Here is a 27,852-nt window from a genome sequence, read left to right as displayed (position 1 = left end):
CAGGCTCAAGTGATCCTCCCACCTTGGCCTCCCAAAGTGCTGAGATTATAGGCGTGAGCCACTGCATCCAACCAGCCTTTGCTCTTTAGCGATAGTCTACTGACTGATGTCCCTCCCGTGATTTGCATTCAAGGTAACTAACAATGTCTTTGAGTTAGTCCTTCATAGTAACCAATTTCCCCACTTAGCACACCACAGATCCGCTCTGCCTGTTCTTGAACTTTCTGTGAATGGAATCCCACAGCCTGTGCTGTCTTGTCTCCGGCTTGTTCTCCTCGACATTATGTCTGAGATTCGTCCACATGGCTGTCTGTATTTCCATGTATTCATTCTCACTGCTGTGTAGCATGCTGTGCCTTGGGCTGGGGACATCTGGTAGTGGCAGGTGTTAGGAACTCCGCATCCACTCCGCAGTACTGCCCCGTCCCAGCCACCTCTAAGGTCCTTCTGACTGCACTCTCACCTCCTACAATCTACTGCCAATAGGGATCTTTCCAAAACTCAGACCTCAACTGGACGTTCCCATACTTAAAACTCGTTTTGCAGAGTCTTTTTGTTTTGTTTTGTTGAGACAGGGTCTCGCTCTGTCGCCCAGGCTGGAGTGCAGTGATGCAGTCTCAGCTCACTGCAACCTCTACCTCCTGGGTTTTAAAAATCATTTATTAAAAAAAAATTGTTTTTGAGATAGAGTCTTGCTCTGTCTCTTAGGCTGGAGTGCAGTGGTGTGAACACAGCTCACTGCAGCCTTTAACTTTTTTTTTTTTTGAGATGGAGTTTGGCTCTCCTTGCCCAGGCTGGAGTGCAATGGCATGACCTTGGCTCACTGCAACCTCCGTCTCCCGCGTTCAAGTGAGTCTCCTGCCTCGGCTCCCTAAGTAGCTGGAATTACAGGCATGTGCCACCACATCTGGCTAATTCACTGCAGCCTTGACCTCTTGGAATCAAGCAATTCTCTAGTCTCAGCCTCCTGAGTAGCCGGGGCTATGTGTGCATACTATACACCTGGCTAATTTTTTTATTTTTTGTAGAGACGGAGTATCGCTTTGTTCTCAGACTTCTTTTTTTCTTGAGACAGTCTCGCTCTGTCACCTAGGCTGGAGTGCAATCGTGCGATCTTGGCTCACTGCAACTTCTGCCTCCTGGGTTCAAGCACAAGCCAGCATGCCTGGCTAATTTTTGTATTTTTGGTAGAGACAGGGTTTCACCATGTTGCCTAGGCTGGTCTCGACCTCCAAAATCGTCCCTATGTTGCCAAGGCTGGTCTTGAACTCCTGGGCTCAAGGGATCCTCCCGCCTCAGCCCCCTTAAGTGCTGGGATTACAGGCATGAGCTACCATGCCTAGACTTAATTTTTTTTTTTATTTTTAGAGATGGAGTTTTGCTTGTTGCCCAGGCAGGGTTTCCCTTGTTTTATAGGTTAGGCACCTGGACCTCAGGAAGCTGTGGTTTGCCAAAGTTGTACCCCGAGTCATACAGCCCGCGAGCCCATTACCCTGACACTTGCTTCCACGTGGTTTGTGTGCTAACATGGAGGAAAGAGAGAAACTCGAGGAAGAGCACTGTGGAAAGAAGGAGCTTTGGAGGCAGACGAGGAGGCACTGAGGGGGCTCAGTCCTTACCTCGTAGTGAGGGTGTTCAAGGGGCACTGGCTCAAACTGGGGCAGGCTTTTGCTGAACCAGGTGGTGACTGGGCGCTGCATGTTGATGGCAAATGGCTCGAAGCCTTCCTGGAGGCCGCAGATGGCAAAGAATCGCAGGGAGCTCACGTCCTGGCCCAGGTTCAGGTGACCCACCTGGCCAGGTCCCAAGCTGCAGACGGGCAGGAAGCCTGGTGGGAGGGGATGGATGGGCAGGGGTGAGGGCAGGTGGGCAGGGCAGGGGGAGCCGAGGGGAGGAGGTAAGGCTGGGAGAGCTGGAGGCAGAAGGGCGGTGCAGGGTCGGGAGAGACAGAGGAAAACAAGAAAGGGCACGTGAAGGGGTCTCAGCGCTCACCGTCCCCAATCTCAATCTCCCGGAAGGCTGTTTCTGAGCCCGAGTCAGACATGAGGACCTCGCCATTGAGGGTGAAGATAATGGTGTTCTCTGTGAGGTCGATCATACAGCCAACGACATCGCCCGGCTGCCAGGGGCGCCCAAATGGTTCACTACCCAAGTGCCAGCGCTGGCCCTGTGAGGAGGGCCAGAGAAGACATGGTGTGGGGAGACACACAGAGAAATGGAGAGATAAGGAAGCAGGGAGGGAGAGATATATGAAGACAGACATTCAAAGTGTCAGGTTCAGGGCATGTGGTATGGAAGAGGGTCACCCCACAGTGTCTCCATCTTTCCTCAAATTTGCAACCATGATCACAGGAATTTTTCTCCCCTCTAATCTCTGTGTGTCATCCCTTCTGCCTGGGTTATCTGCTGTTGCCATGGCTGGCATTATGCAGACCACCATAGTGGTAGTGGGGGGCTGGAAGCAGCAGTAAGCAGAGGGATGGAAAGGAAAAATGAACCTATCAGTGTCCCCCATACAGATCCATATATGCTTATATCTGTGCACAAAATAGATGAGTGGCTAAGGAGGCAGACGGATGGATGAGAAGTTGAGTATATGACTGGACAGAAGAATGCCTGGAAAGTTGAGAATCTACCTGGGTTGATGCAGAGAAAGAAGAAAGTCTAAGTAGGTGCAAGGATAAATGGATGATGGATAGACGGAGGAAGGGAAGGATGGTTGCATAAATGGTTGTTGGATGGACAGACGGTTGTTGGATGAATGGATGGACAGTTGGCTGGAAGAATGGATGGATGGTTGGTTGGACGGATGAGGGATGAATGGATGATGGATGGATGGTTGAATGGATGGATGGATGCATGGTTGGCTGGTCAGTTGGATAGACAACAGATGAATGGATGGATGGATGAATGGATGGATGGTTGGATGATGGGACTATATGTGCATGCTACCTTGCCTGGCTAATTTTTTTTATTTTTTGTAGAGATGGGGTCTCCCTATGTTGGCTGGATGAATGGATGGTTGGTTATCTGGATGGATGGATGGATGATGGATGGATGGATGGATGGATGGATGGATGATGGATGGATGATGGATGGATGGATGGATGATGGATGGATGGATACATGGATGAATTGTTGGTTGGATAGATGGATGTCTGACAGATCGATGGATGGATGAAACATGGTTGAATGGACGAATGGATGGGTGGATGAATGGTACAGTAGATGCAGGAAGTGGGGACAGAGTGAGGCACAGACAGAGGCAGGGCAAGAGTAGACAAGCTGTGGGAAAGACCACAGGACCTGGCAGAATGGTGCCCAGGGAGGTACCCACGCGGTGCCCATTGAAGACATAGGCCAGCTCATCAGCTCCCAGCTCTACATCAGGCCGCAGCTCGGGCCTCGCCCAGCCCACTCGCATCTCGCCTGTGGTGACTGCTTCAAACTCGAAGTACCAGCGGCCGCTCTGCACTGTATAGGATTTCTCTGCCCGGAAGATGCGCACCCGGTCCCAACGAGACTGATTCTCCACCTGACCTATAAATGAGGCCAGGCAGAGTCAGAGAGGCTGGGGAGAAAGTGGATCCCAAGACATTGAGAAGTTGGTAGAAGAGACCAGGGACAGTAAGGGCTTTGGGGAACTTTTGGAAGAGGGTCAATTTCTTGGAGTTAGAGGAGAATTGGGGAACCTCAGAATAGTCAGAGAGAGGTAGGGACCTGTTGAGAGAAACCCTCATCTCTGTAGCAGTCAGAGTTCTCAGAGAACAGGGATACTGGCAGAGACATAGAAGGAAAAAGTCAGGTCAGTGAACTGGTCAGAGTTATGGTCTGGGGTTAAAGGTCAAGATTAGGGTTTATTAGAATCAAGGGTTGAGACTGGGATTGGAGAGTCAGGGCCAGGGTTATGGAAGAGATGGAAACTCGGGTTGGGGCCAAGCGTTGAGAAACTGAAGGCTGGGGACCATGGCCAGGGTTTGGGGTCAAGGCTGGGATTGGAAGCCAGTGATAGGTCAGGAGTCACGTTAGGGGTAGGGATGACAGGCTCTCTAAGCCCTTGGTTGGGTGCCTCCATGTGGTAGCTACAGTTCAGAGATTAGTGATTAGGGGTCAAAGCTAGAGGTCAGGAGTCAGAGTCAAGGGTGGGGTTGGCACTCATTGGGTTCCTAGGCTGACAGCTCTGGGTTGCAGTCAGCCCAGGCAGGGCTGGAGTCAGGTCAAGGGAAGTGGTTCCACCAGGTTCCGAGTTGGAACTGGGGTAAGGGTAAGAGTTTCAGGTAGAGGTCAGTCTGCTCGATGTGATAGACATAGCCCATTTGGGCCGGGCGAGGTGGCTCATGCCTGTAGTCCCAGCACTTTGGGAGGCCGAGGCAGGTGGATCACGAGGTCAGGAGATCGAGGTCATCCTGGCTAACACGGTGAAACCCCATCTCTACTAAAAACACAAATAATTAGCTGGGCATGGTGGCGGGCGCTTGTTGTCCCAGCTACTCGGGAGTCTGAGGCAGGAGAATGGCCTGAACCCAGGAGGTGGAGCTTGCAATGATCAGAGATCACGCCACTGCACTCCAGCCTAGGCGATAGAGTGAGACTCCGTCTCAAATAAATAAATAAATAAATAAATAAATAAATAAATAAAAGATATAGCTCGTTTGGGGGTTAAGTGAGGTCAGAGATCGGGGTCGGGGCTGGGGTCAGCGTTGGGGTAGGAGTCGCGGTCAGGGCCGGGGGTGAGCACTCACTGGGCTCCTGGTCAGGAGGCTCGATGTTGTAGCCGTAACCTATGAGGGTGCGCACGGCCTGGCAGAGGCTGTCCCGGTTGCTGCGCTTGGTGGCCTCGTCCAGCAGGCGGTAGGGCACAAGCCGTGGGTTTCGGCGCGCAGGGATGTCCTGCACCGCACTGTAGCTCCAGCCCTGGCCCACACGGTCTCGGGCCCACACGTTGTGCCCATTTTCTGCCAGACGGTCCACCAGTGTTGTCTGCGCCGGTGTCAGCCGCACGTGGCTCAGGTCCAGCGGAGCCGGCTTGTACCCATTGCTCATCATATACCTGCAGGCATGGCAGGGACTCGGTGGGACAAGGTCCTCACCTCCACTTCTGGGCTTTGCACTATATGGGATCCCTGACTGCTGACCCTTGTCTCAGCTTCGGCATTTCTGACCTTTGATCTAATGTTGCAGTTCTATGAAATTTTAGAATAAACTTTGAGATTCCTGGCTTCTGACCCTAGAATCATGGGACCCTAGCAAGGGCTTTGACATCAACGACCTCTGGCCCCCTTTGTCTTGACTTTGGGACCCCTATCTCTAACCCTGGAACTCTCTCGGACCTCTCAGCACTAACTTTGAGGTTTTTCCTTTTTTTTTTTTTTTTTTTTTTTTTGAGACGGAGTTTCACTCTTGTTGCCCAAGCTGGAGTGCAACGGCATGATCTTGGCTCACTGCAACCTCCACCTTCTGGGTTCAAGCGACTCTCCTGCCTCAGCCTCCTGAGTAGCAGGGATTACAGGCATGTGCCACCATGCCTGGCTAATTTTGTATTTTTCGTAAAGAGTGGGTTTCACCATGTTGGTCAGGCTGGTCTCGAACTCTCGACCTCAGGTGATCTGCCCACCTCAGGCTCCCAAAGGGCTGACATTACAGGCATGAGCGACTGTGCCCAGCTATTTTTGTTTTTTGAGGTTCTTGTCTCGTGCTGTCACCCAGGCTGGAGTGTAGTGGTGCAATCATGGCTCACTGCAGCCTCAAACTCCTGGGCTCAAGCAATTCTCCCAGCTCAAGCTCCCAAGCTGCTGAAACTACAGGCATGTCCCACCACCAAGCCCTGCTAATTTTTAAATTTTTTGCAGAGGGGTCTCGCCAGGTTGCCCAGGCTGGTCTTGAACTGGGCTCAAGTGATCTTCTTGCCTCAACCTCCGAAAGTGTTGGGATTACAGGTGTGAGCCACCTCATCCAGCCCACTTTGAATTTTCTTACTCTGATCCCAGGCCTCATCGCCCCCAAACTCCTGGGTTTGGAGTCCTTGACCTCTGAACTCAAGACCTGTAACTGCTCACCTATAATTTCAGGATCCCTTACTTATACAACTCCAACAACCTCCAGATTCTCACCTCTTACCATTGGCCCCTTACCCCTTACGTGGACATGTGACCTCTGCTCTCATTTTCCCTGACCCTGGGCGGATCCTGACGCTGGATCCTGGATTCACACCCTCTGTCTCTCTCTGGAGTTCCTAACTCCTCAATCCTGGACATTCACCTCTGACCACAGAGACCTGACCCTGTGACCTTTGCCCTAACCCAAGGCTCCTTTCTCTCTAACCTCAACTTCCCCACAAGATCCCTCAACCTCCCTAGCCCTTAGTACGGCATCCCCAGCCCCCAGTCCATCCCCAGACAGGACCCGGCCACCCACACTCACGTCTTGGGGAGTTTTGTCTTCTTCAGGTTGTCCTCTGCCTTCTCGTCCGCCATACCCACGTGGCAGCCCAGAGCCAGCAGAGTCCTGGGGGTGGGGAAGCCGGGGCAACAGGTCACACCCCTCAGAGCTCTCTGCTCCCATCCCCTCCCAAGGTCTCAGGGTCTCCAGCTCCCTCTGCCTCTGCTGCTTCAGTGTCTGGGATGCTCTGGCCCTGTCTCTCTTGATCCTGGCCTCAGGCTTCATGACTTCTGTCTTTCCCTACATCTTTGCCTGTATAACTGACCATATCTGTCTTTTCCTGTCTGCTGCTTTCTCATGTTTCTTTCTGCATCCCTCTCTCTTTCCATCCCTGCCTTTTCTTTCTCTCTCCTTCTGCCTCTGTCTCTTTCTTGCTCTCCGTTTGCATCTTTTTTTTTTTTTTGAAACTGAGTCTCTCTGTCGCCCAGGCTAGAGTGCAGTAGCGTGGTGTCAGCTCACTGCAATCTCTGCCTCCTGGGTTCAAGCGATTCTCCTGCCTCAGCCTCCCGAGTAGCTGGGTTTACAGGCGCGCACCACCACGCCCGGCTAATATTTGTATTTTTAGTAGAGATGCGGTTTCACCATGTTGGCCAGGCTGGTCTCAAACTCCTGACCTCAAGTCATCCACCCACCTCGGCCTCCCAAAGTGCTAGGATTACAGGTGTGAGCTACCGTGCCCGGCCACTCCCCGTTTGTTTCTGTCTCACAATCCCTGTCCCCTCCATCCTTCTCTCTCTCAGTCTCTACCTCCTGCCCCGGCTCTCCATGCCTCCCTCTCTCACTGCACCAGCGGCCAGCCCCAGCCCCCCGCTCCTCTGGGCCCTCACTTGAGCGTCTCCCCTGACATCTGCAGGTTGTAGTTCCTCTCGGGCTCTGGAAGGCTATGGAAGTCCACAAGACACGGGTGCAGCCTCTTGTTGTCATCCCGAACCTGAAGAAAACGCGGGGCAACTCCTCAGCCTCCCCTTTCCTCCCCACTCTCCACATGCCCAGACCGTGACCCTGACCTCCAACCCTAGTTGTGCCACCCTCAGTCCAAGGACACCCTGGTGCCCTGTGGTCCTTCCCTCCTCCCCGCCGGTGAGCCGTTCTCCCTCCTGGCACCACAAGTCTAGCCGGCCTCCTGCAGGCTGCGGGCAGCCCCTCACCGGGCCGTAGGTCCAGCCTTGCTCAATGCGGGTCAGTGCCCAGAGCTCGTGGATGTTCTCCGCCAGCTTCTCCCTAATGCGCTCCAGATGGGGTGGTAGGACGATCTAAGGACACAGGGACGTTCTTGAGATCCCCAAGGTCCCTCTACCCTCCTCCATCATGACCCCTCTTCCCAAGGACACCTGTGAGCCCTGGAAGGCTCGTCCAGCACCCCCTTTCCCGCTGTCCCGCAGCCCTGCTCCCCATCCCTCGGCTTGATTCCAGAGTTGACACTCAGATGGGTGAGGGATTAGCATCCTCAGAATTAAGGAATTATCCGGGGCCAGCCCTGGTGGCTCACGTCTGTAATCCCAGCAATTTGAGAGGCTAAGGTGGGGGCAGATTGCCTGAGGTCAGGAGTTCAAGACCAGTCTGGGCAACATGGTGAAATCCCTTCTCTTCTAAAAATACAAATCTAAACAATTTTTTAATATTTAAAAATTTAAACCATTTTTTAATATTTAAAAATTTAAACAATTTTTTAAAAGGAGTGAGAGTGGTGGAGAGCTGCCCTAGAAGCTGGGAACCTCATTATTTAACAGATGGAGAAACCAAGCACAGAGAGGCAAAAGATTCTGTCAGGGCAGAATCGCAGTCTCAGGGAGTCCTCACCACTGCCCCTCAAAGAAAAGGTGGCTCACACCTGTGATCCCAGAACTTTGAGAGGCTGAGGCAGGAGGATCGCTTGAGTCCAGGAGTTTGAGACCAGCCTAGGCAACATAGTGAGACCCCATCTCTACTAAAAATTTAAAGTTAGCTGAGGTGATGATCCACAACTGTAGTCCCAGCTACTTGGGAGGCTGAGATGGGAGGGTCTCTTGAGCCCGGGGATTCGAGGCTGCAGTGAGGCATGTAGGGACATGCTTGGAGGGAAAGTGGGCCATGAGGGACCTGGGATAGAAGATATGCCCAAAAAATCATAGTGGATAGGACCACAGGCTTCAGAATCAGACCACCTAGGTTCAGATCTGCCGTGTGAATTGCATAGATTACTTAGCGTTTCTGGGCTTTGCTTTAACAGTCCTTTCTTTCTTTCTTTTTTTTTTTTTTTTTTTTTTTTTTTTTGAGACGGAGTCTCGCTCTGTCGCCCAGGCTGGAGTGCAGTGGCCGGATCTCAGCTCACTGCAAGCTCCGCCTCCCGGGTTCACGCCATTCTCCTGCCTCAGCCTCCCAAGTAGCTGGGACTACAGGCGCCCGCCACCTCGCCCGGCTAGGTTTTGTATTTTTTTAGTAGAGACGGGGTTTCACCATTTTGGCCAGGATGATCTCGATCTCCTGACCTCGTGATCCGCCCGTCTCGGCCTCCCAAAGTGCTGGGATTACAGGCTTGAGCCACCGCGCCCGGCCTTTCTTTCTTTCTTATTTTGAGCAGAGTCTTGCTCTGTCGCCCAGGCTGGAGTGCAGAGTTGCGATCTCGGCTCACTGCAACCTCCACCTCCCGGGTTCAAGTGATTCTCCTGCCTCAGCCTCCTGAGTAGCTGAGATTACAGGTGCATGCCACCACGCCTGGCTCATTTTTGTATTTTCAGTACAGATGGGGTTTCACCATGTTGGCCAGGCTGGTCTTGAACTCCTGACTTTAGGTGATCTGCCCACCTCAGCCTCCCAAAATGCTGGGATTATAGGCGTTAGTCAACACACCCAGCCTTTTTCTTTCTTTTCTTTTCTTTGCTTTTCTTTCTTTCTTTCTTTCTTTCCTTCTTTCTTTCTTTCTCTCTTTCTTTCTTTGTTTCTCTTTCTTTCTTTCTTTTTCTTTTCTTTCTTTCTCTCTCTCTCTCTCTTCCTTCCTTCCTTTTTTTTTTCAGGGTTTTGCTCTGTTACCCAGGCTGGAGTGCAGTGGTACAGTCATAGCTCACTGCCTCACTGCAGCCTCGAATCCCCGGGCTCAAGAGACCCTCCCATCTCAGCCTCCCAAGTAGCTGGGACTATAGTCGTGGATCATCACCTCAGCTAACTTTAAATTTTTAGTAGAGACGGGGTCTCACTATGTTGCCTAGGCTGGTCTCAAACTCCTGGACTCAAGCGATCCTTCTGCCTCAGCCTCTCAAAGTTCTGAGATCACAGGTGTGAGCCACCTTTTCTTTGAGGGGCAGTGGTGAGGACTCCCTGAGACTGCGATTCTGCCCTGACAGAATCCTTTGCCTCTCTGTGCTCGGTTTCTCCATCTATTAAACAACAACATTCCCAGCTTCTAGGGCAGCTCCCCACCACTCTCACTCCTTTTAAAAAATTGTTTAAATTTTTAAATATTAAAAAATTGTTTAAATTTTTAAATATTAAAACTTTTTTTTTCTGTAAAGATGGAGTCTCGCTATGTTACCCAGACTAGTCTCGAAATTTTGGGCGAGTGTGAGGCCCCCATTTCGGCTTCCCAAAATGTTGGTTGTTTTTGTTTGTTTGTTTGTTTGTTTGTTTTGAGATGGAGTCTCATTCTGTTTCTCAGGCTGGAGTGTAGTGTTGTGATCTTGGCTCATTGTAACCTCTGCCTCCCAGGTTCAAGCAATTCCCCTGCCTCAGCCTCCAGAGTAGCTGGGATTATAGGCACCTGCCACCATGTTAATTTTTGTTTTTTGTTTTGTTTTGTTTTGAGATGGAGTTTCACTCTTGTTGCCCAGGCTGGAGTGCAGTGGCATGATCATGGCTCACTGCAACCTCCACCTCTCAGGTTCAAGTGACTCTCCTGCCTCAGCCTCCCGAGTAGCTGCGATTACAGGCACCCACCACCACGCCCAGCTAACTTTTTGTATTTTTAGTAGAGAGTGGGTTTCACCATGTTGGCCAGGCTGGTCTTGAACTCCTGACCTCAGGTGATCCGCCTGCCTCAGCCTCCCAAAGTGCTGGGATTACAGGCATGAGCCACTGTGCCTGGCCATCCAAAGTGCTGGGATTACAGGCGTGAACGATGGCACCCAGCCCTCTCTCTGACTCCTAAGAGACCCTGCCTCACCAGAAAACATTTGCAGGGCAGGCAGTACCTGAATGGTGTCCACAGGGCAGGGCACAAAGTCGGTGTGTGAGAGGCAGCGACTGGGGCCCACCAGGTGAGGCCCCCGGGGCCCCTCCCGTCGATACTCCTTGATGGGTTCAAGATGGAGTCGCTCTCGAGGGAGCACAGCCTCATGGCATGGGGCATAGCCAGGTGGGGGCAGGAACTTGAATTCACCATGGCGGCCACCAAGGAGGAACCGCACCCTGGGGAAGGACAATGTGGATCATTGAGGGGAGGTATCACAGAGGGGACACTCTGTGGTCAGTGGGGGACATGGAAGCAGTCCTGGGATCAGTGGAAAGTTCTGGGGAGACCCGAGGTCACCGGGCAGTCATAGTCTCCTGGAGATCATTTAGAAGTCATAAAAGAAAGTCTAGAGTCAAAGGAATATCATAAGGGAATTAAGAGCCAGGGAGTTCAGAGTGGGAGGGTCTGCGGTTAATTCAGAAGAGTTCAGATGACTGCAAGGTCATGGAACAGTCCTTCAGAGGAGACCCCAGGTCAACAGAGCATTCGGGGACATTGGAAGGTTTGGGGACATCAAGAAGAAGGTCATTGAGAAGTCACTGAGCATCTGTTATAATTATGAGATAAACGTAAACACCACTGAATGGACATTCAGAGAGCTTGGGGTGATTGGGAAAGGACTGGCACATTGAGGCAACTTTGGAATAACTGGCGTTATTTGGGAGCAGGGTCACTGGGCAAGTCTGGGTCTATTGAAAGGTCATTGTGAGATGCTGGCATTGTTAAGAGATTATTGAGAGAGCCTGGTGTCATTGGAAGAGTCTGAGGTCATTAGGGGGTTAAGGAGGGTCTGGAGTCATTAGATCATTATCAGATTCTGGAGTCATTGGGAGAGTCTGAGGCCATTGGGGAGTCCAGGAGGGTCTGGAGTCATGAGATCATCATCAGATTCTGGAGTTATTGGGAAAGTCTGAGGTCATTGGCAGGTCACTGGAAGAAAATTGGGTTGTCGAGAGACCACTAGGAGAGTCTGAGATCACTATCTCAGAGGTTACTAGAAGGACATGGGGTTAGGGAGAATCTGAGGTCATTGGAAAGAGTCTGGGGTCAGGTGGAGGTCCCTGGGACCTTCAAGTAAGGGTTGTGGCCACCGGTCAGTCTTGATGGTAGGCTGCAGTGTCCCGGCCTCCTGCTGGGAGGCCATGGAATGACTGGGGAAGCTGTCTCGGGTCAGTCCTAGGACTGAGGACTGGCCAAGGGGCAGGCGCGAGTTCTCACTTGACACCAGCCGAGAAGCTGACAACAGGGAAGAAAAGCCCGTCCAGGTTGAAGGACTCAAAGACGCCCTGCACAGGGCAGCCATTGATGCGGAAGGAGATGGACGGCACGCTGAGGTCCAGACAGCAGCTGACTACGTCTTCAGGGGCCAGGAGGTGCTGCCCTGGGGAAGTCACTGGGCGTGCCACGTGTCCTGCGTTGAAGTCACCAGAGAGGGGTCAGAGGTCACAGGTCCCACGGAACCAATGATACCAAAAGAGACAGATATTGGAGGTTCCTGTGGGGACTTGGAAACCCTAATTGAAAGTATTCCCTTGGGTGCTCCTGTAGCTCTGAAATGAAGGGCAGAGGTCAGGATTTTCCTGAAGTTAGGATTCTGAGCTGTTGGGCCAGAGATTAAATCCTCCTGGGGACCGGATACAATGACTCACACCTGTAATCCCAGCACTTTGGGAGGCCAAGGTGAGTGGATCACTTGAGGTCAGGAGTTTAAGACTGGCCTGGCCAATATGGTGAAACCCTGTCTCTACTAAAAATACAACAAATAGCCAGGGTTGGTGGTGGGCGCCTGTAATCCCAGTGACTTGGGAGGCTGAGGCAGGAGAATCGCTTGAACCCTGGAGGCAGAGGTTGCAATGAGCCGAGATCACGCTACTGCACTCCTGCCTGGGTGACAGAGTGAGACTCCGTTTCAAAATAAATAAATAAAATAAATAAATAAATAATCCTGGGGTCAAAAGTCAAAGATCAGAGATCACAGTAATCTGAGTGGTCTTCTGGGATATCTAGGGTCAGAGGTCACATCTACTCAGGGATCAGAGTTCTGTAGGTAACAAGGATACAAGTCAGAGCTAGGAATCTGGAAACTCCGGGGTTAGGGTCTTGGGAAATGAGGAATAAAAGGTCAAAAGTTGATCTTTTCTGGGAGTCAGGATCCTGAGAACCCCAAGGTGTATGGTCAGAGTCTTAGAAACACTGGGGTCAATGGTCAGGGGTGAGGGTCCCCTGGCAGGGTTCAGGTACCTGTCCAGAGATGCAGTCCATCAAAGCCGTAGGAATAGAGGTCATCGCCGACCCCGTTGCCGCCCCAGCCCTCGCCGCCCCCAGGGTAGGGGCTGTAGCCCTCAGTGAGGGCCCAGCCCACCCGCAAGTGGGTGGCCTGAGCTGTCAGAAATGGAGTCACCTCGTCCACCATCACCTCAAAGTACCATTTGCTGTACTGCGTGGTGCCCTCTGCTCGGCCCACGAAGATGTTGGGCCGGATGCTGCAGGAGAGATGGGACAGGAGAGGGGGATGAGGGAGAGGCAGAGAGGAGAGCCAAGTGGTGGGAAGCGGGAGAGAGACAGACATCCAAAGACAGAGACAGAGAGATGGGAGAGAGACAGGGAGAAAGAGATGCAGGAAGAATCGAGACAGAAACAGGCAGACAAAAAGAGAAAACAGAGAGAGAGAGAGAGAGAAAGAGAAACAGAGGCAGAAATGGAGCCAGGAAGACAGAACAAGAGGAGTGGATGCCAAGGGTGAGTGCGGCCGCAGTGGACATTTGTGAGGACTGGGTGTCAATCCTAGGGTGGGAGATTAACGAAGGGACATCCACCTGGGTGTGGAGTCGCTAAGTCAGGGAGAGGGTTGAGAGGTTCTGAGTTCTGGGGTCAGATGTTAAGAGCCAGACCTGGTGACATAGTTGATGAGGTTTGTCTGCAGCAGAAGCTCCCGGCCAGGCAGCAAGTTCTCAGTAATAAGATCTTGGTTGGAGCGTACAGCCACACCATTACACACACACAGGGAGCATAGCACGTCCAGGACCTGGAGGTCAAGGTCAGAAGTCAAAGGGTGTGCAGGCACCAGGGCAGGGTCTATGGAAGAACCGTGGGAGGGAGGGAAGCCAGGAGGAAAGGACAGCACATCGGGATAAGATGTGGCAATTTTGACTGAAAGGAGGTGGTGAAAGTGGAAGGTCAGGGATCAGAGAAAGATCAGGGGTCAAAGAGGAAGATCTGGCAAGAGGCTGAGGGAGGGTCACATGGGTTGGGATAAAGTATCAGCAATGTAAGGAAAGAGATACTGGAGTAGTGAGGTAAGAGGTCAGAGGGCAGAGTGAAAGGACCAGTGAGAGACACAGGAATCAAGATGAAATTTTAAATCAGCAGGGGTTGCAAACTTGTGTCTTTAGGGGCCACGTGGAAAATGTATTAGGTTGGTGCAAAAGTAATTCTGGTTTTTGTCATTCCTTTTAATAGCAAAATTGCAATTACTTTTGCACAGACTGAATAAATGTGTGAAGTGGTTAGAAATCATGCAATAGGAACTTGTAGGGCTGTGGCAAACTACAGAGTGTGTGTGTGTGTGTGTATATATATGTATATGTATATATGTATGTATGTATGTATACATATATATATACACACACACAGCCCACCTAAAGGCTATAATATTTGAAAATTTTAAAAACATTTCAGCACCACCGGCAGGGCATGGTGGCTCACACCTATAATCCCAGCACTTTGGGAGGCCAAGGCGGGTGAATCACCTGAGGTCAGGAGTTCGAGACCAGCCTGGCCAAAATGGCGAAACCCTGCCTCTACTAAAATTACAAAAAATTAGTTGCACATGGTGGCAGGCACCTATAATCCCAGCTACTCGGAAGGCTGAGGCAGGAGAATTGCTTGAACCTGGGAGGCGGAAGTTGCAGTGAACTGAGATCATGCCACTGCACTCCCACTCTAGCCTGGGCGACAGAGTGAGACTCCATCACAAAAACAAAAACAAAAAAACAGCCAGGCGCCCGTGGCTCATGACTGTAATCCCAGCACTTTGGGAGGCTGAGGTGGGTGGATCACGAATCCAAGAGATCGAGACCATCCTGGCCAACATTGTGAAACCCCATCTCTACTAAAAAAAAATACATAAATTAGCTGCGCGTGGTGGCATGTGCCTATAGTCCCAGCTACTCGGGAGGCTGAGGCAGGAGAATTGTTTGAACCCAGGAGGCGGAGGTTGCAGTGAGCCAAGATCGCGCCACTGCACTCCAGCCTAGGAGACAGTGCGAGACTCTGTCTCAAGAAAAAACAAAAACAAAAAACATTTCAGAGATCTAACCAGGCACATCTGTGGCCCAGAATCAACTTAAGAGCCATTGTTTGAGACCCCCGTCTTGAGATGAAAGCCAGTGGAAGTGACGTACAGGTGAGAGATGAGATGGAGGAGGGAAGTGAGGGAGTGAGTGGAGTTCTGGGGCCCTGGGGAGAGGTCAGCGTTCAGAGTTCAGAGAATGAGAGGTCAAGGGTGAGGGGCCAACCTTGTGGTTCCTCCCATGCTTGTCCAGGAGGGAGATGATGGACTTGATGTGATTCTCCTGGATGATGTTCAGAACCTCTGGACTCTCAATGAGGACACAGTACAGGACCTCCAGGATGCCTGCCAGGGTGCCCAGAATGAGAGGTGAAGCGGCCATAGCCATCCTCTCCCACAAGCCTCTGTCCCACTCCCCGGGGTTCTCCTACCAGATGAGGCCTCCAGCCGATCCAGTTTGCTGACCAGCCAGTCCAAGTTTGTGGAGAAGAGGGCACAGTTGCTACGATTACCACGGATCAGAGAAGCTGAGGGGGGAAAAGGTGTCAGATCCAATAGGACTGGGGATCTGGGGTGTTTTCGGGGAGTCAGGACTGGGACCCCCTACCAGGAGTTCATAGAGAAGATTCACAATCTCTTTCCAGGACTCAGCTGCCTCCTCCCCTGCAAACTCGGCAAAGTGGGCAGCGGTGGTGTAGACATTTAGGCGGTCAATGCAATTCAGGACCAGGGAGAGCATCCCCTAGGATGAGGAAAATAAGAGGGGTCACAATAGGAGACCCAGGCCCTCCCTTCCTTGTCTGTCTTGGATTCACTAATTCATATTCCTTCAACAACTAGTGACGGTGTGTTCCCAGATCTAAACCAGCCCCTTTGGTTTCATATTCCCAATCAGTCCCATTGCTCTCCTCTCCTCCTTGGCTCCTCATATCTGTTCTTGTCCTCTCTGACTCTATCCCCAATATGAGATTCAGTCCATGATAATTCAGTCCTTATTAACACCAGGACTGAGTTTACGCTTCCCCTTCCTGCACTTTTCTTTCCATCCTACTCACTTCCAGGAACCCCACTCCTGGTCCTAATTGACCCAGTTCACTCCCCACACCAACCATCAGAAAGATTTTTCTCACTTTATCTTTTTTTTTATATATATATTAATCTTTTTTCTTATTATATTGTGAATCATAATATACATATAGAAAAGTACTTAAAACATATACAATTAATTCTCATTATTCATAGTTATGTTCTATAAAGTCATTATGAACACTGAATTATCAAATATTGAACCACTGCTTCTAGGGGAAATACAGGGAGTCCCTGTGAGTCTGTGACAGCATTTTCATCAACCACTTATTACGTAACCTTGTTTTGAATGTTTCTGTTTAAAGACAGTTATTTAATATACATTGTTGAGTCATTAACATTAAATTCACAGCCAATAGTACTATCATTCATGCCTTAATTAAGCTTATCTAACATATATTTTCTCAGTAAGGCACATCATAGCTTTCTTGCACTTAGGAAAGCTAGACAGCACTTCAGCACTACACTTGGGAGACATTATAAACAGTGAAATCAACAAAAAGGACAAAACTGTCTGGGTGCAGTGGCTCACGCCTGTAATCCCAGCTCTTTGGGAGGCTGAGGCGGGTGCATCACCTGAGGTCAGGAGTTTGAGACGAGCCTGGCCAACATGGTGAAACCCCATCTCTACTAAAAATACAAAAATTAGCCGGGCGTGGTGGCTCACACCTGTAGTTTCAGCTACTCGGGAGGCTGAGGCAGGAGAATCATTTGAACCCGGAAGGTGGAGGTTGCAGTGAGCCAAGATCACACCACCACGCTCCAGCCTGGGCGACAGAGAGACTCTGTCTCAAAAAACAAAACAAAACAAAACAAAACAATTGTTGTGTCTGCATCCTGGGGCCCAGATCGCTAGTGAGAGGAGCAGTGCCTCAAAGTGGAGAGCACAACCAAAGTGGCATCACACTGACCGGCTCTGCCACTAACTAGCTGTGACTGTAGAGGACCAAAACCTGCTGTAGCTCCCAAAGCCAAAGTCCTCACCAAGGCCTGGCCCTCGTCACCTCTCTGCCCTCATCTCCTCCCACTCCCCCACCCAAGCCTCCCTGCTCCAATCACCACCTGACTGTTTGTGGAACATGCCAAACACGCTGCCACCTTGTGGCCTTTGCACATGGCTTCCTCTCTTCCTCCAGGTCACCCTGCCTGACGGCTCTGTATTAAACTGCAAAACCCCAACACTCCCTACCCCTTACCTGCTGAATTTTTCTCTTTAGCAGTTATTACCATCTAATATGCCATACAATTTACTTACTTATTTTATTGATCTCCTGTCTCTCCCTGCTGTGTCAACTCCATAAGGACAGAGATTTTTTTCTGTTTTGTTCACAGCTGGCCTCCTCTCCCTAATGCCGAAAGATCTATTTCTGGCCCCTCACCTCCCATACCCCACCCTGGTTCTGTCCGCCCACCCCGCAGACACCGCGCCAGCAGACCCCGCCCGCTGAGTCGGCACCCCTACCTCTGACCTCTGGCCCCACCCCTGGCCTCACCTCCCAGAACCTCACCCTGTCCCTGAGCTTCACTCAGGCCCCGCCCCTCACCTCTTTTGTTCCATCCTTCTCTCCAGGCCCCGCCCCCTTTTCCGGCCATACGCCCTGCCCCTTCCCAGAAGTCCTGCCCACCAGCGCAGCAGGCCCGCCCCTTCCCAAGGTACTGCCCCCTCGTGTTCTCACTGGCTGGGGTTCCTGTCCAGCTCCTCCTCCTGCCCCGCTCCCTTCTCAGACCCTACTTCCCCAGGTCCCTCAGGCCCCGCCCCGCCAAGCGCCATGGCCCCGCCCATCAGTGGCCCCGCCCCTCCATGGTCTCGTCCACTGGGCCCATAGGCCGCGCTCCGTCCTCGCTGCATCCTCACCTCCTCCTGGAAGAGACTCTGGCGGTTGCGCAGGCTTCGCAGCTTGCTCTGCTTCTCCTCATGCTGCAAGTCCTCAGAGGGCGGCTCGAAGTAAATGATGAGGTCCTGCAGGCTCAGGATAACGCCCTCTATGGGCAGCGCCGTGCCAGCCGGCGGCCCCGAGCCCCGTGGCTTCCCGCTGAAGCTGTCCAGGCTCCTACAGGGACCTCGCAGCTATCAGCCAGGGCCGGGAGCGCTAACGGCCGCAACCTCGCTCCCGCAAGACTCCCCCAGACCCACTCGTTTTACAGAGGGGGAGACTGAGACACAGAGAGGGAAAAGCATTGGTCCGCGGTCACACAATGGCCAAGGGCAGAGCTGGGACTGGGACTCGCTCCTGTGTAGGTACAGGGAGGTCCCAGAACTCAGGGATGGAGAGGTCCAGGGTCCAGGCTTTGGGTGTCAGGGGTGTGAAAGTTGGGTGATGATCGGGAATATGATCATGGTTGTCAAGGTCAGATTAGGGGTCAAGTGTACAGAGGTCAGGAGTTTAGAGGTAAGGGGTCATGTGTATGTTATTGTTATTAATTTATGAGAAGGGTCTCACTCTGTCGTTGAAGCTGGAGTATAGTGGCTCACTGCAGCCTCTGCTCCCCTGGCTCAAGCAATCCTCCCTCCTCAGCCTCCCATGTAGCTGGGACTACAGGCACGTGCCACCACACCTGGCTAATTTTTTGTAATTTCTTTTTTTTTTTTTTTTGAGACGGAGTCTGGCTCTGTCGCCGAGGCTGGAGTGCGGTGGCCGGATCTTAGCTCACTGCAAGCTCCGCCTCCCGGGTTCCCGCCATTCTCCTGCCTCAGCCTCCCAAGTAGCTGGGACTACAGGTGCCCGCCACCTCGCCCAGCTAGTTTTTTGTATTTTTTAGTAGAGACGGGATTTCACCAGGTTAGCCAGGATGGTCTCGATCTCCTGACCTCGTGATCCGCCCATCTTGGCCTCCCAAAGTGCTGGGATTACAGGCTTGAGCCACTGTGCCCGGCCTTTGTAATTTCTTTATAGAGACAGGGTTTCACTATGTTGCTCAGGCTGGTCTTGAACTCCTGGGCTCAAGAGATCTGCCCGCCCCAGCCTCTCAAAGTGCTAGGATTACAGGCGTGAGTCACTGCGCCCAGCATAATTTTTTTTTATTTGTTTGGTAGAGGCAGGGTCTCCCTACGTTGCCCAGGCTGGTCTCAAGCTCCTGGGCTCAAGCGATCCTCCTGCCTTGGCCTCCCAAACTCTTGGGATTACAGGTATGAGCCACTGCCCTTGGCCCATGTATATGTTAGACAAGGGTGTGGGCATCAGAGGTAGAGATGAAAGAGGCCAGGGGCCGGGCGCGGTGGCTCAAGCCTGTAATCCCAGCACTTTGGGAGGCCGAGATGGGCGGATCACGAGGTCAGGAGATCGAGACCATCCTGGCTAATACGGTGAAACCCCGTCTCTACTAAAAATACAAAAAACTAGCTGGGCGACGAGGCGGGCACCTGTAGTCCCAGCTACTCGGAGGCTGAGACAGGAGAATGGCGTGAACCCGGGAGGCGGAGCTTGCAGTGAGCTGAGAGCCGGCCACTGCACTCCAGCCTGGGTGGCAGAGCAAGACTCCGTCTCAAAAAAAAAAAAAAAAAAAAAAGAAAGAGGCCAGGTGCATGGATGCCTGGAGCACGGAAGAGCACAGGAGTCACCCGGGCAGGGAAGGCAGGTCACTCACTTGATGAACTGGTTGTACAGGCCATTGGTGCTGTGGATCATGCGGGCGGCCTGGGACTCCTCCTGCTGGCAGCGGGTCAGTGACAAGGCATCGTCCATGTGGCCTTCCTGATGCAGCATGGCCTAGGAGTGGGCGGACAGACATCTGGAGTGGGCCTAGGGCCATGCCCCCAAGACCTCTGTCCAGACTTGAGTTCTGCACTTGCCCCTCCTCCCTGCTCTGCAGAATCTCACTGCAAATTCCTTCTCATTTTTCTGTCCCCTGTCATCTGTCTAGTCCGTGTCTTTGATTCTCTCTCTCCTCTCTGTCTCTCTGTCTCTGTCTTTGGTCTTGTCTGTCTTTGTCTCTCCGTCTATCTCTCTCACCTCTGTCCCTGCCTCTCCCTCTCCATTTCTCTATCCCTATCTCCTTCCTTTCTCTGTCTCCAGGCCAGACCCTTTCCACCTGTACCTACTGCTGACTTAACATTCCCCTCGACCAGAAAGCTCTAACAGCCCCCAAACTGAGCATGTCGCAGACAGAATGCCAGACCACCTTTCCACAAGGTGAGACCATCACGGCTGCCAGCTTCGCCCCGAGCTGACCTCCCCAGAACTCATCCAGTCTGTGGCTGTAAATACCAACCACCTGTTGATGATGCTCAAGTGTCCCCACTTTGGACGTGGCCCAGGCCCCGTCTCTATGCCCTGGGCTCATGTATTCAACTACAGCCCTGTTTTTGCAAACGGGTGCCTCCCCAAAGCTTCCTACTTGTCCATTCAGCAAGGCTGTAGTAAGTGGCTCTGTTCTAGGCACTGGCAGTAAAGCTTAATATCCCTGTCCTTTTGAGCCAACACTGACTGTCCCCTAACTTGGTTGATGGCACTGATACAAGAGGTAGACAGAAATTATTTAGGCAGAGAGTAAGGGCAACAGAGTCCTCAGCAGTTTCCTTTCTAATGAAAAGCAGCCCCCAAAACCATTTCTTTTCTAACAAAGAGCAGCCTGAAAAATGGAGCTACAAACATAGATAAGCAAGCTAGAAGCTTGCATGGGGGAATGTGCCAAGGAACACCTGGGGCTAGGCATGTCCAACATGGAGGCCCCTTCTTCCCTTTATGTATGTATGTATGTATGTATTTTACCACGTGTACAGTAAAGAAATGGGCAGCATGGCACACCTCAGACAGAGGACCTGCTTGTACAATAAAAACATAGGGTGGAGGCAGTCAGAAATTTGTGCCCTATGCAATGGCACAACTGGTCCAACCAGTCTTTTGTGCCCTAGGTAAATCAAACACCACCTCCCCACCAGCTCATCTGTAAGCCCTCTGCATTTCACCGTGGAACCCCCTGCATTTCAACCCATTTTTCTGGGACCCAATACAGAGCTCCTTCTTTCGCCTATTAAACTTCCCCTCTTAACCTCATTCTTTGTGTGTCTGCGTCCTTGTTCTCTGTGGCTGTGAGACCACAAACCTCGGGTGATACTGCAGACAATGAGGCTGTTTCAGCACTTCCATCCTTCCAGTTGCTTGGGGCAAAAATCATGGCATCATCCTCAACCCCTCCCCTTCTCTCACCCCACACCCAATCTGCCAGCAAATCCTGTTGGCTCTACCCTCAGAACCCCACCAGAATCTACAACTTTTCCCAACTCCACAGTCCCCATCCTGCTCCTGTTCACTGTCATCTCCCATTTGGAACATCACAGCAGTTTCTTCTGTGGTCTCCCTGCTCTGGCTTTGTCCCCCGACCATAGTCTGTTCCCAGAGACAGCCTAAGAACTCTGTGATCCTGCATCAGGTCACCTCCCTGCCCTGCTCAAAATCTCCCATGAGCCCATCTCACTCAGGATAAAAACTAGAACCTGGCCAGGAGCAGTGCCTCACGCTTTAATCTCAGTACTTCAGAAGGCTGAGGCAGGAGGATCACTTGAGCCCCAGGAGTTTGAGACCAGCCTGGGTAACATAGTGAGACCTCATCTGCACAAAAAGCAAACAAACAAAGCTAGACCTCTCCCAAGCCCCACAAGGCCTCACACAAGCTTTTCCCAACCCCTCTCTTTTCTCACCAACCACTACTCACCTGTTGCTCACCCTGCTCTAGCCACACTGTGGCTTCTTTCTGCTACTGCAATAAGTCAAGCTCATGCTAACCTCAGGACCTTTGCACATGCCATTCCCTCTGCCAAAAATAGTTTTCCCACTCCTTAATTGTAAAACTATGTACTACACTAAAGATAGTTTGTTCACAATTTCTGCGCATGGGGAGGGCAGGGAACAGGTCTTTGCACCTCTTCTATTTTCTATACACACAACCAGAAAAACTTGGGTACTCAGTAATTGTTTGCTGAACGTTATTTTCAGTCGGTGATTATCCATCTTTTCTCACTCTGTCTCTATTTTTTGTTTTTGTTTTTTTGAGATAGTTTCACTCTTGTCAGCCAGGCTGGAGTGCAATGGCCCAATCTTGGCTCACACCCAACCTCCACCTCCCAGGTTCAAGTGATTCTCCCGCCTCAGCCTCCTGAGTAGCTGGGATTACACTCACCTGACACCACACCTGGCTAATTTTTGTATTTTTAGTAGAAACAGGATTTCGCCATGTTGGCCAGGCTGGTCTCAAACAACTCCTGACCTTAGGTGATTCACCCGCCTGGGCCTCCCAAAGTGCTGGGATTACAGGGAGCCACTGCGCCCAGCCGTGTCTCTGTTTCTCTGTCTCTATCTTTCTCTATTTCTCTGTTTCCATGCCTCTTTATCTCTGCCTTTCCCTATCTCTGTCTATAGATTTCTGTTCTCTCTCTCTTTCTCTCTCTAGATATATCCCTTTGTCTTTTTTTTGCTATTTCTCTCAGTCTCAGTTTCTCTCCCAGTCTGTCTTTCTCTCGGTCTCATCCTCAAACTCCCAAAGGCTCAAGCACCACCACTCAGCACCCTCCCTGCACCCCACCTCACTCTGTCACCGAGGCTGGAGTGCAGTGGTGTGATCACGGCTCACCGCAGCCTTGACCTCCTGGGCTCAAGTGATTCTCCCACCTCAGCCTCCTGAGTAGCTGGGATTACACCCACCTTCTTCTTGAGCACGCCGAGCCTCAGGGCCTTGGGGTCTGGAGCGGCATAGGTGAGCCACAGTCCTGAGGCCACATGCTGCACAAAGCACAGTGACTCCCCGTACTTGATCTCAGGGGGGCCCATGCCTTCCACATCCCGCTTGGGGGCCATATCCAGCTTCTCCTGCAGGGGCAGGGGACACAGGTCAGCCTCCTCTGCCTGTGTGTTTAGCAGGGGAGGCCCCCTGAGGGACTGCAAAGTGCAGGCTGGGCTGGGATTAGGGGCTCCAGGTGAGGGAGGGCGCCACAAAGCCCACTGACCTTGGAGATGCGGAAGCAGAAGGATGTAGCCTTGGTATGGGCCTTGCTGGCGTCAACCACCACCAGGCCCTGGTCCTCGGTGAGTGCCAGGTACCGCCCGGTGGTGACATGCCGGACTCGGAGTGGCTGGCCCCAGCGTAGGTGGCTCCCACTCCAGCTGTGGAGGGTGAGGGCCAGGGGAGTCAGAGGACCCCCCAGTTCTCCCATGGACATTACAGCCTTTTCTTCTTTTTCTTTTTTTTTTTTTTTACAGATACCAGGTCTTGCTATGTTGCCCAAGCTGATCTCAAACTTCAGGGCTAAAGCAGTCCTCCGCCTCGGCCTCCCAAAGTGCTGGGATTACAGGCATGAGCCACTGCACCTGGCCTGGACATTACAATCTTGGTCCAAACCTCCTCAAGCCCCGAACCCTCTTCCAGTGTTCCTCAAACCTTTCATAGGGCCCCTAAATCTTAATTAGGACTCCTAGTCCTCCCTTAGGAACCCCAATCCTCTCTCAGGCCTTCACAGCTTCCTCAGGGCTTCCCAAATATCTTCAGTGTCCTCGTTTTTCCAGACCCCTAAAATCCCCCATTGTTTTACTCAGAACCCCCAATCTCTCCCTTGAAAATCCCCCAAACATCCTTTTCCCACAGGACTCCAGAGAGACTTCATTCTTTGTTTTTGTTTTGCTTGCTTGTTTTTTTTTTTTTTTTTTTTTTTTTGGCAGGGTCTCACTGTGTTGCCTAGGCTGGAGTGCAGTGGCACAATCTCACCTTGTTGCAACCTCTGCCTCCCAGGCTCAAGTGATTCTCCTGCCTCAGCCTCCCGAGAAGCTGGGATCACAGGTGCATACCACTAATGCCTGGCTAATTTTTGTATTTTTAGTGGAGACAGGGTTTCACCATGTTGGCGAGGCTGGTCTTGAACTCCTGACCTCAAATGATCCACCCATCTCAGCTTCCCAAAGTGCTGGGATTACAGGTGTGAGCCATCACACCCAGCCTTTGTTTTTGTATTTTTTTGAGATGGAGTCTCGCTCTGTCGCCCAGGCTGGAGTGGAATGGTGCAATCACAGCTCACTGTAACCGCCACCTCCTGGGTTCAAGGGATTCTCCTGCCTAAGCCTCCCTAGTAGCAAGGATTACAGGTGCCCACCACCACACCAGGTTAATTTTTATATTTTTAGTAGAGACAGGGTTTCACCACGTTAGTCAGCCTGGTCTGGAACTCCCGACCTCAAGTGATCCACCTGCCTCGGCCTCCCAAAGTGCTGGAATTACAGGCGTGAGCCACTGTGCTTGGCTTATTTTTGGTTTTGTTTTGTTTGTTTGTTTGTTTGAGACAGGAACTTGCTCTGTCACCCAGGCTGGAGTACAGTGGCAAGGTCTCAGCTCACTGCAGCCTTGACCCCCTGGGCTCAAGTCATCCTCTCACCTCAGCCCCACAAAGTAGCTGAGACTAAAGGTGCACACCACCACACCCGGCTGATTCTTTCTCTTTCTTTCTTTCTCTCTTTCTCTTTCTCTTTCCTTCCTTTCTTCCTTCCTTCCTTCCTTTCTTCCTTCCTTCCTTCCTTCTTCCTTCCTTCCTCCTTCCTTCCTTTCTTTCTTTCTTCTTTCTCTTTCTTTCTTTCTTCTTTCTGTCTTTCTTCTTTCTGTCTTTCTTTCTGTCTTTCTCGTTTTTGCAGAGATAGGGGTCTCATGATGTTGCCCAGGCTGGTTTTGAACTTCTGGCCTCCAGTGATCCCCTCGCCTCAGCCTCCCAAGGTGCCGAGATTACAGGCATGAAGTCACCACGCCTGGCCAAGATTTTCATCTCTCTCTCAGGCTGCTCTGATTTTTCCTCGAGACCCTTCAGTCTCTTTATCAGATCTTCCATCAAGACCTTTTCTCTCCCCCCAGGCTGCCAGGAGACCCCACCTTCCCCATCCCTGGCCTCTCCCCACCTTCCCCACCCTACCTGATTCTCAGTGGCTCCAGCCTCCAGAGGGAGCGGGCGTGGGTGCACACAGCTCCCCCCTCATAGTAGACAAGTCTGGGGACAGAGGAGAGAGTGAAGTCAAGGGTTCAGCTCCCCAGAATCTGGTTTCTAATCCTGCTCATAGGGTCCCAGCCCTCCACCTCCGCCCCTAGACCCCAGGCTGTCTTGTCTGCAGGCCAGACCTGCGCTGGTCGTCACTGTCAGCAGGGGAAATGGTCAGACACTCATCCATATGTCCATGAAAGAGGCGGAGGACGTGACCTCCTGTCACGAAGCCTGGAGAGGAGCAAGGGAAGGTGATCAATGGGAGCCTGGAGCCCCAGGAAGACCCAGGAGCCAAGATGAAGTCAGGGGCCCTGCTCCTCCCATGGGGGAAACTGAGGGCTGGGTTTGGAGTTTTGCAGTTGGAGGTCTGAGATTCAGAGTATTTTCGGGCCAAGGTTGAGGCCTGAAGTGGGGATATGAAACTTGGGGTCTGAAGCTGGGCACCTAATTTGGGGGGTCTGGGTCTGCAGAGCTGAGGCTGGGGGAGTTGTGAGTCTGTGATTTAAGGTTCTGAGTTTGGACTTTTGAGGTTGGGGTCAGAGTGCGTGTGTGGTCAAAGGTGGAGGTCTAATGTTCACTGGTATTGGAGTCTATGTTCTAGGGTTGAGGTTTGGCGTCTGGGTTTAGAAGGGTGATGGTTGGGTCTGAGGCTGGGTTCTGGAGTAGGGCCTGAATTTTGAGGGTTTTTTGTTTCATTTTGTTTAGTTTAGTTTTTTTTTTTTTTTTTTTTTTGAGACAGAGTCTGGCTCTGTCGCCCAGGCTGGAGTGCAGTGGCCGGATCTCGGCCACTGCAAGCTCCGCCTCCCGGGTTCACGCCATTCTCCTGCCTCAGCCTCCCAAGTAGCTGGGACTACAGGCGCCCGCCACCTCGCCGGGCTAGTTTTTTGTATTTTTTTTAGTTGAGATGGGGTTTCATCGTGTTAGCCAGGATGGTCTCGATCTCCTGATCTGGTGATCTGCCCGTCTCGGCCTCCCAAAGTGCTGGGATTACAGGCTTGAGCCACCGCGCCCGGCCAGTTTTGTTTTTAAGACAGAGTTTTGCTCTGTTGCCCAGGCTGCAGTGCAGTGGTGCAATCTTGGCTCACTGCAACCTCTGCCTCCCAGGTTCAAGCAATTCTCCTGCCTCAGCCTTCCAAGTAGCTGGGGCTACAGCTGCCTGCCACTATGCCCAGCCAATTTTTGTATTTTTAGTAGAGATGGGGTTTTGCCATGTTGGCCCAGGATGATCTCGAACTCCCAATCTCAAGTGATCCACCTGCCTCGGCCTCCCAAAGTGCTGGGATTACAGGGCACCGCGCCCAGCCTTGAGTATTGATTTTGGAGGCCAGAAGCTGGAAAGTGAGGTTGGGGATCTGAGGTCATAATCTAGGGTTTGGAAGTCTCAGCTTTGGGGTATGATGTAGGAGCGATCTGAGCTTTGTAGTTAGAAGTTGATGGGTCTGAGTTTCACGGTCTGAGTTTAAGGATCAAAAACCATCTGTGGTTTGAGTCCCAGTGTGGGTCTGGTTTAGGATTCTGAAGTTTGGGGTATGAGACGTGGGGTCAAAATATTGGGCCATGCCTGGAGTCTTAGCATAGGAATCTGAATTGGGAGTTTGCTTTGGTGGACTTTGGTTTTTGAGATTTGAAATTGAAGTTTGGAAGTCTGAGGTTGGAGAGCTGAAGATCGGAGTCTTGGTTTGGGGATCTGAGGTTTGAATTTGAGGGTCTGGGTTTGAGGGGCTGAGATCACCGTCTATGCTTATTGTCTAAGGAGTTTTATTTTATTTTATTTTTGAGACAGAGTCTGGCTCTGTCACCCAGGCTGCGGTACAGTGTCATGATCTCTGCTCACTGCAACCTCCACCACCCAGGTTCCAGCAATTCTCCTGCCTCACCCTCCTGGGTAGGTGGGATTACAGGCACATGCTACCACACCCAGCTAATTTTTGTGTTTTTAATAAAGATGGGGTTTCACCATGTTGGCCAGGCTGGTCTCAAACTCCTGAACTCAGGTGATCCACCTGCCTTGGCCTCCAAAAGTGCTGAGATTACAGGTGTGAGCCACCATGCCTGGTCACAAGGGTTTTTTTTTTGTTTGTTTGTTTGTTTTTGAGATGGAGTCTTGCCCTGTCGCCCAGGTTAGAGTGCTGTGGCGTGATCTTGGCTCACTGCAAGCTCCGCCTCCCAGGTTCACGCCATTCTCCTGCCTCGGCCTCCCGAGTAGCTGGGACTACAGGCGCCTGCCACCACGTCCAGCTAATTTTTTGTATTTTTAGTAGAGACGGGGTTTCACTGTGTTAGCGAGGATGGTCTTGATCTCCTGACCTCGTGATCCACCCGCCTCGGCCTCCCAAAGTGGTGGGATTACAGGCATGAGCCACTGCCCTGGCCCCGGCCACAAGCTTTAAACTTGATGTTTTAAGATTTGAACCTGAGTTTAGGAGACTTGGGGGCTAATACTTTGGGGTCTAAGTTTGGGACCCTGATATTTAGTTTGGGGTTTGGGGGGGTCTGAGCTCTGGGGGTCTGGATTTGGGGTCAGCTGGAGATCTAAGTGTGAGAGCCATAATTTGGAGATCTGGGTTTGGGGTTAGGTTCCAAGGTTCTATTTGGGTATGCCTGAAGGGCAACACTAAGGGTCTGTTTTTGGGGAGGTCTCCATTTAGGGGCGGGAAGTCTGGAGACCTCACCCTCTTCGCAGCGGGAGCAGATGGGGTTCATGTTCCACAGTGTCTGCATGAAGGAAGCGTCAACCTGGAGCTCCCCGCTGGCAGTCGACAGGTGCTGGGGGCCACCAGGATGCGTCAGTCAGAGACGATTGCAGGAGTAGGCGAGAGTCCCAGCGTCAGAGGCCAGAAATCAAGGGTGGATACCCAGAAACCAGATGGGAGAAGAGTCATCAGA

The 27,852-nt window shown here is 51.8% G+C and overlaps 1 protein-coding gene across 1 annotated transcript in view; it reads right to left on the bottom strand.

Annotated features, from left to right (window-relative positions):
- The window catches only part of RYR1 (ryanodine receptor 1), a 158,709-nt gene that overhangs the window by 120,089 nt on the left and 10,768 nt on the right, over positions 1-27,852 (bottom strand). The window contains exons 7-27 of the mRNA XM_033226095.1: positions 27,639-27,732; positions 25,104-25,197; positions 24,901-24,975; positions 22,960-23,116; positions 22,658-22,822; positions 19,605-19,726; positions 17,875-18,070; positions 15,541-15,675; positions 15,365-15,461; positions 15,160-15,278; positions 13,534-13,667; positions 12,884-13,125; positions 11,861-12,053; positions 10,602-10,818; positions 7,587-7,691; positions 7,266-7,369; positions 6,421-6,504; positions 4,743-5,050; positions 3,338-3,540; positions 1,993-2,167; positions 1,620-1,828 (exon numbers count right to left, since the gene is read on the bottom strand). Of these exons, the coding sequence (XP_033081986.1) occupies positions 1,620-1,828; positions 1,993-2,167; positions 3,338-3,540; positions 4,743-5,050; positions 6,421-6,504; positions 7,266-7,369; positions 7,587-7,691; positions 10,602-10,818; positions 11,861-12,053; positions 12,884-13,125; positions 13,534-13,667; positions 15,160-15,278; positions 15,365-15,461; positions 15,541-15,675; positions 17,875-18,070; positions 19,605-19,726; positions 22,658-22,822; positions 22,960-23,116; positions 24,901-24,975; positions 25,104-25,197; positions 27,639-27,732 (3,228 nt within the window). The remainder of the gene's footprint in view (positions 1-1,619; positions 1,829-1,992; positions 2,168-3,337; positions 3,541-4,742; positions 5,051-6,420; positions 6,505-7,265; positions 7,370-7,586; positions 7,692-10,601; positions 10,819-11,860; positions 12,054-12,883; positions 13,126-13,533; positions 13,668-15,159; positions 15,279-15,364; positions 15,462-15,540; positions 15,676-17,874; positions 18,071-19,604; positions 19,727-22,657; positions 22,823-22,959; positions 23,117-24,900; positions 24,976-25,103; positions 25,198-27,638; positions 27,733-27,852) is intronic.

This window comes from Trachypithecus francoisi, unplaced genomic scaffold (genome assembly GCF_009764315.1).
Source record: "Trachypithecus francoisi isolate TF-2019V2 unplaced genomic scaffold, Tfra_2.0 Lachesis_group12, whole genome shotgun sequence".
Classification (NCBI taxonomy): Eukaryota; Metazoa; Chordata; class Mammalia; order Primates; family Cercopithecidae; genus Trachypithecus; species Trachypithecus francoisi.
The sequence above is the reverse complement of the archived record's forward strand: the minus strand, read 5'-3'. Positions and strand labels throughout refer to the sequence as shown.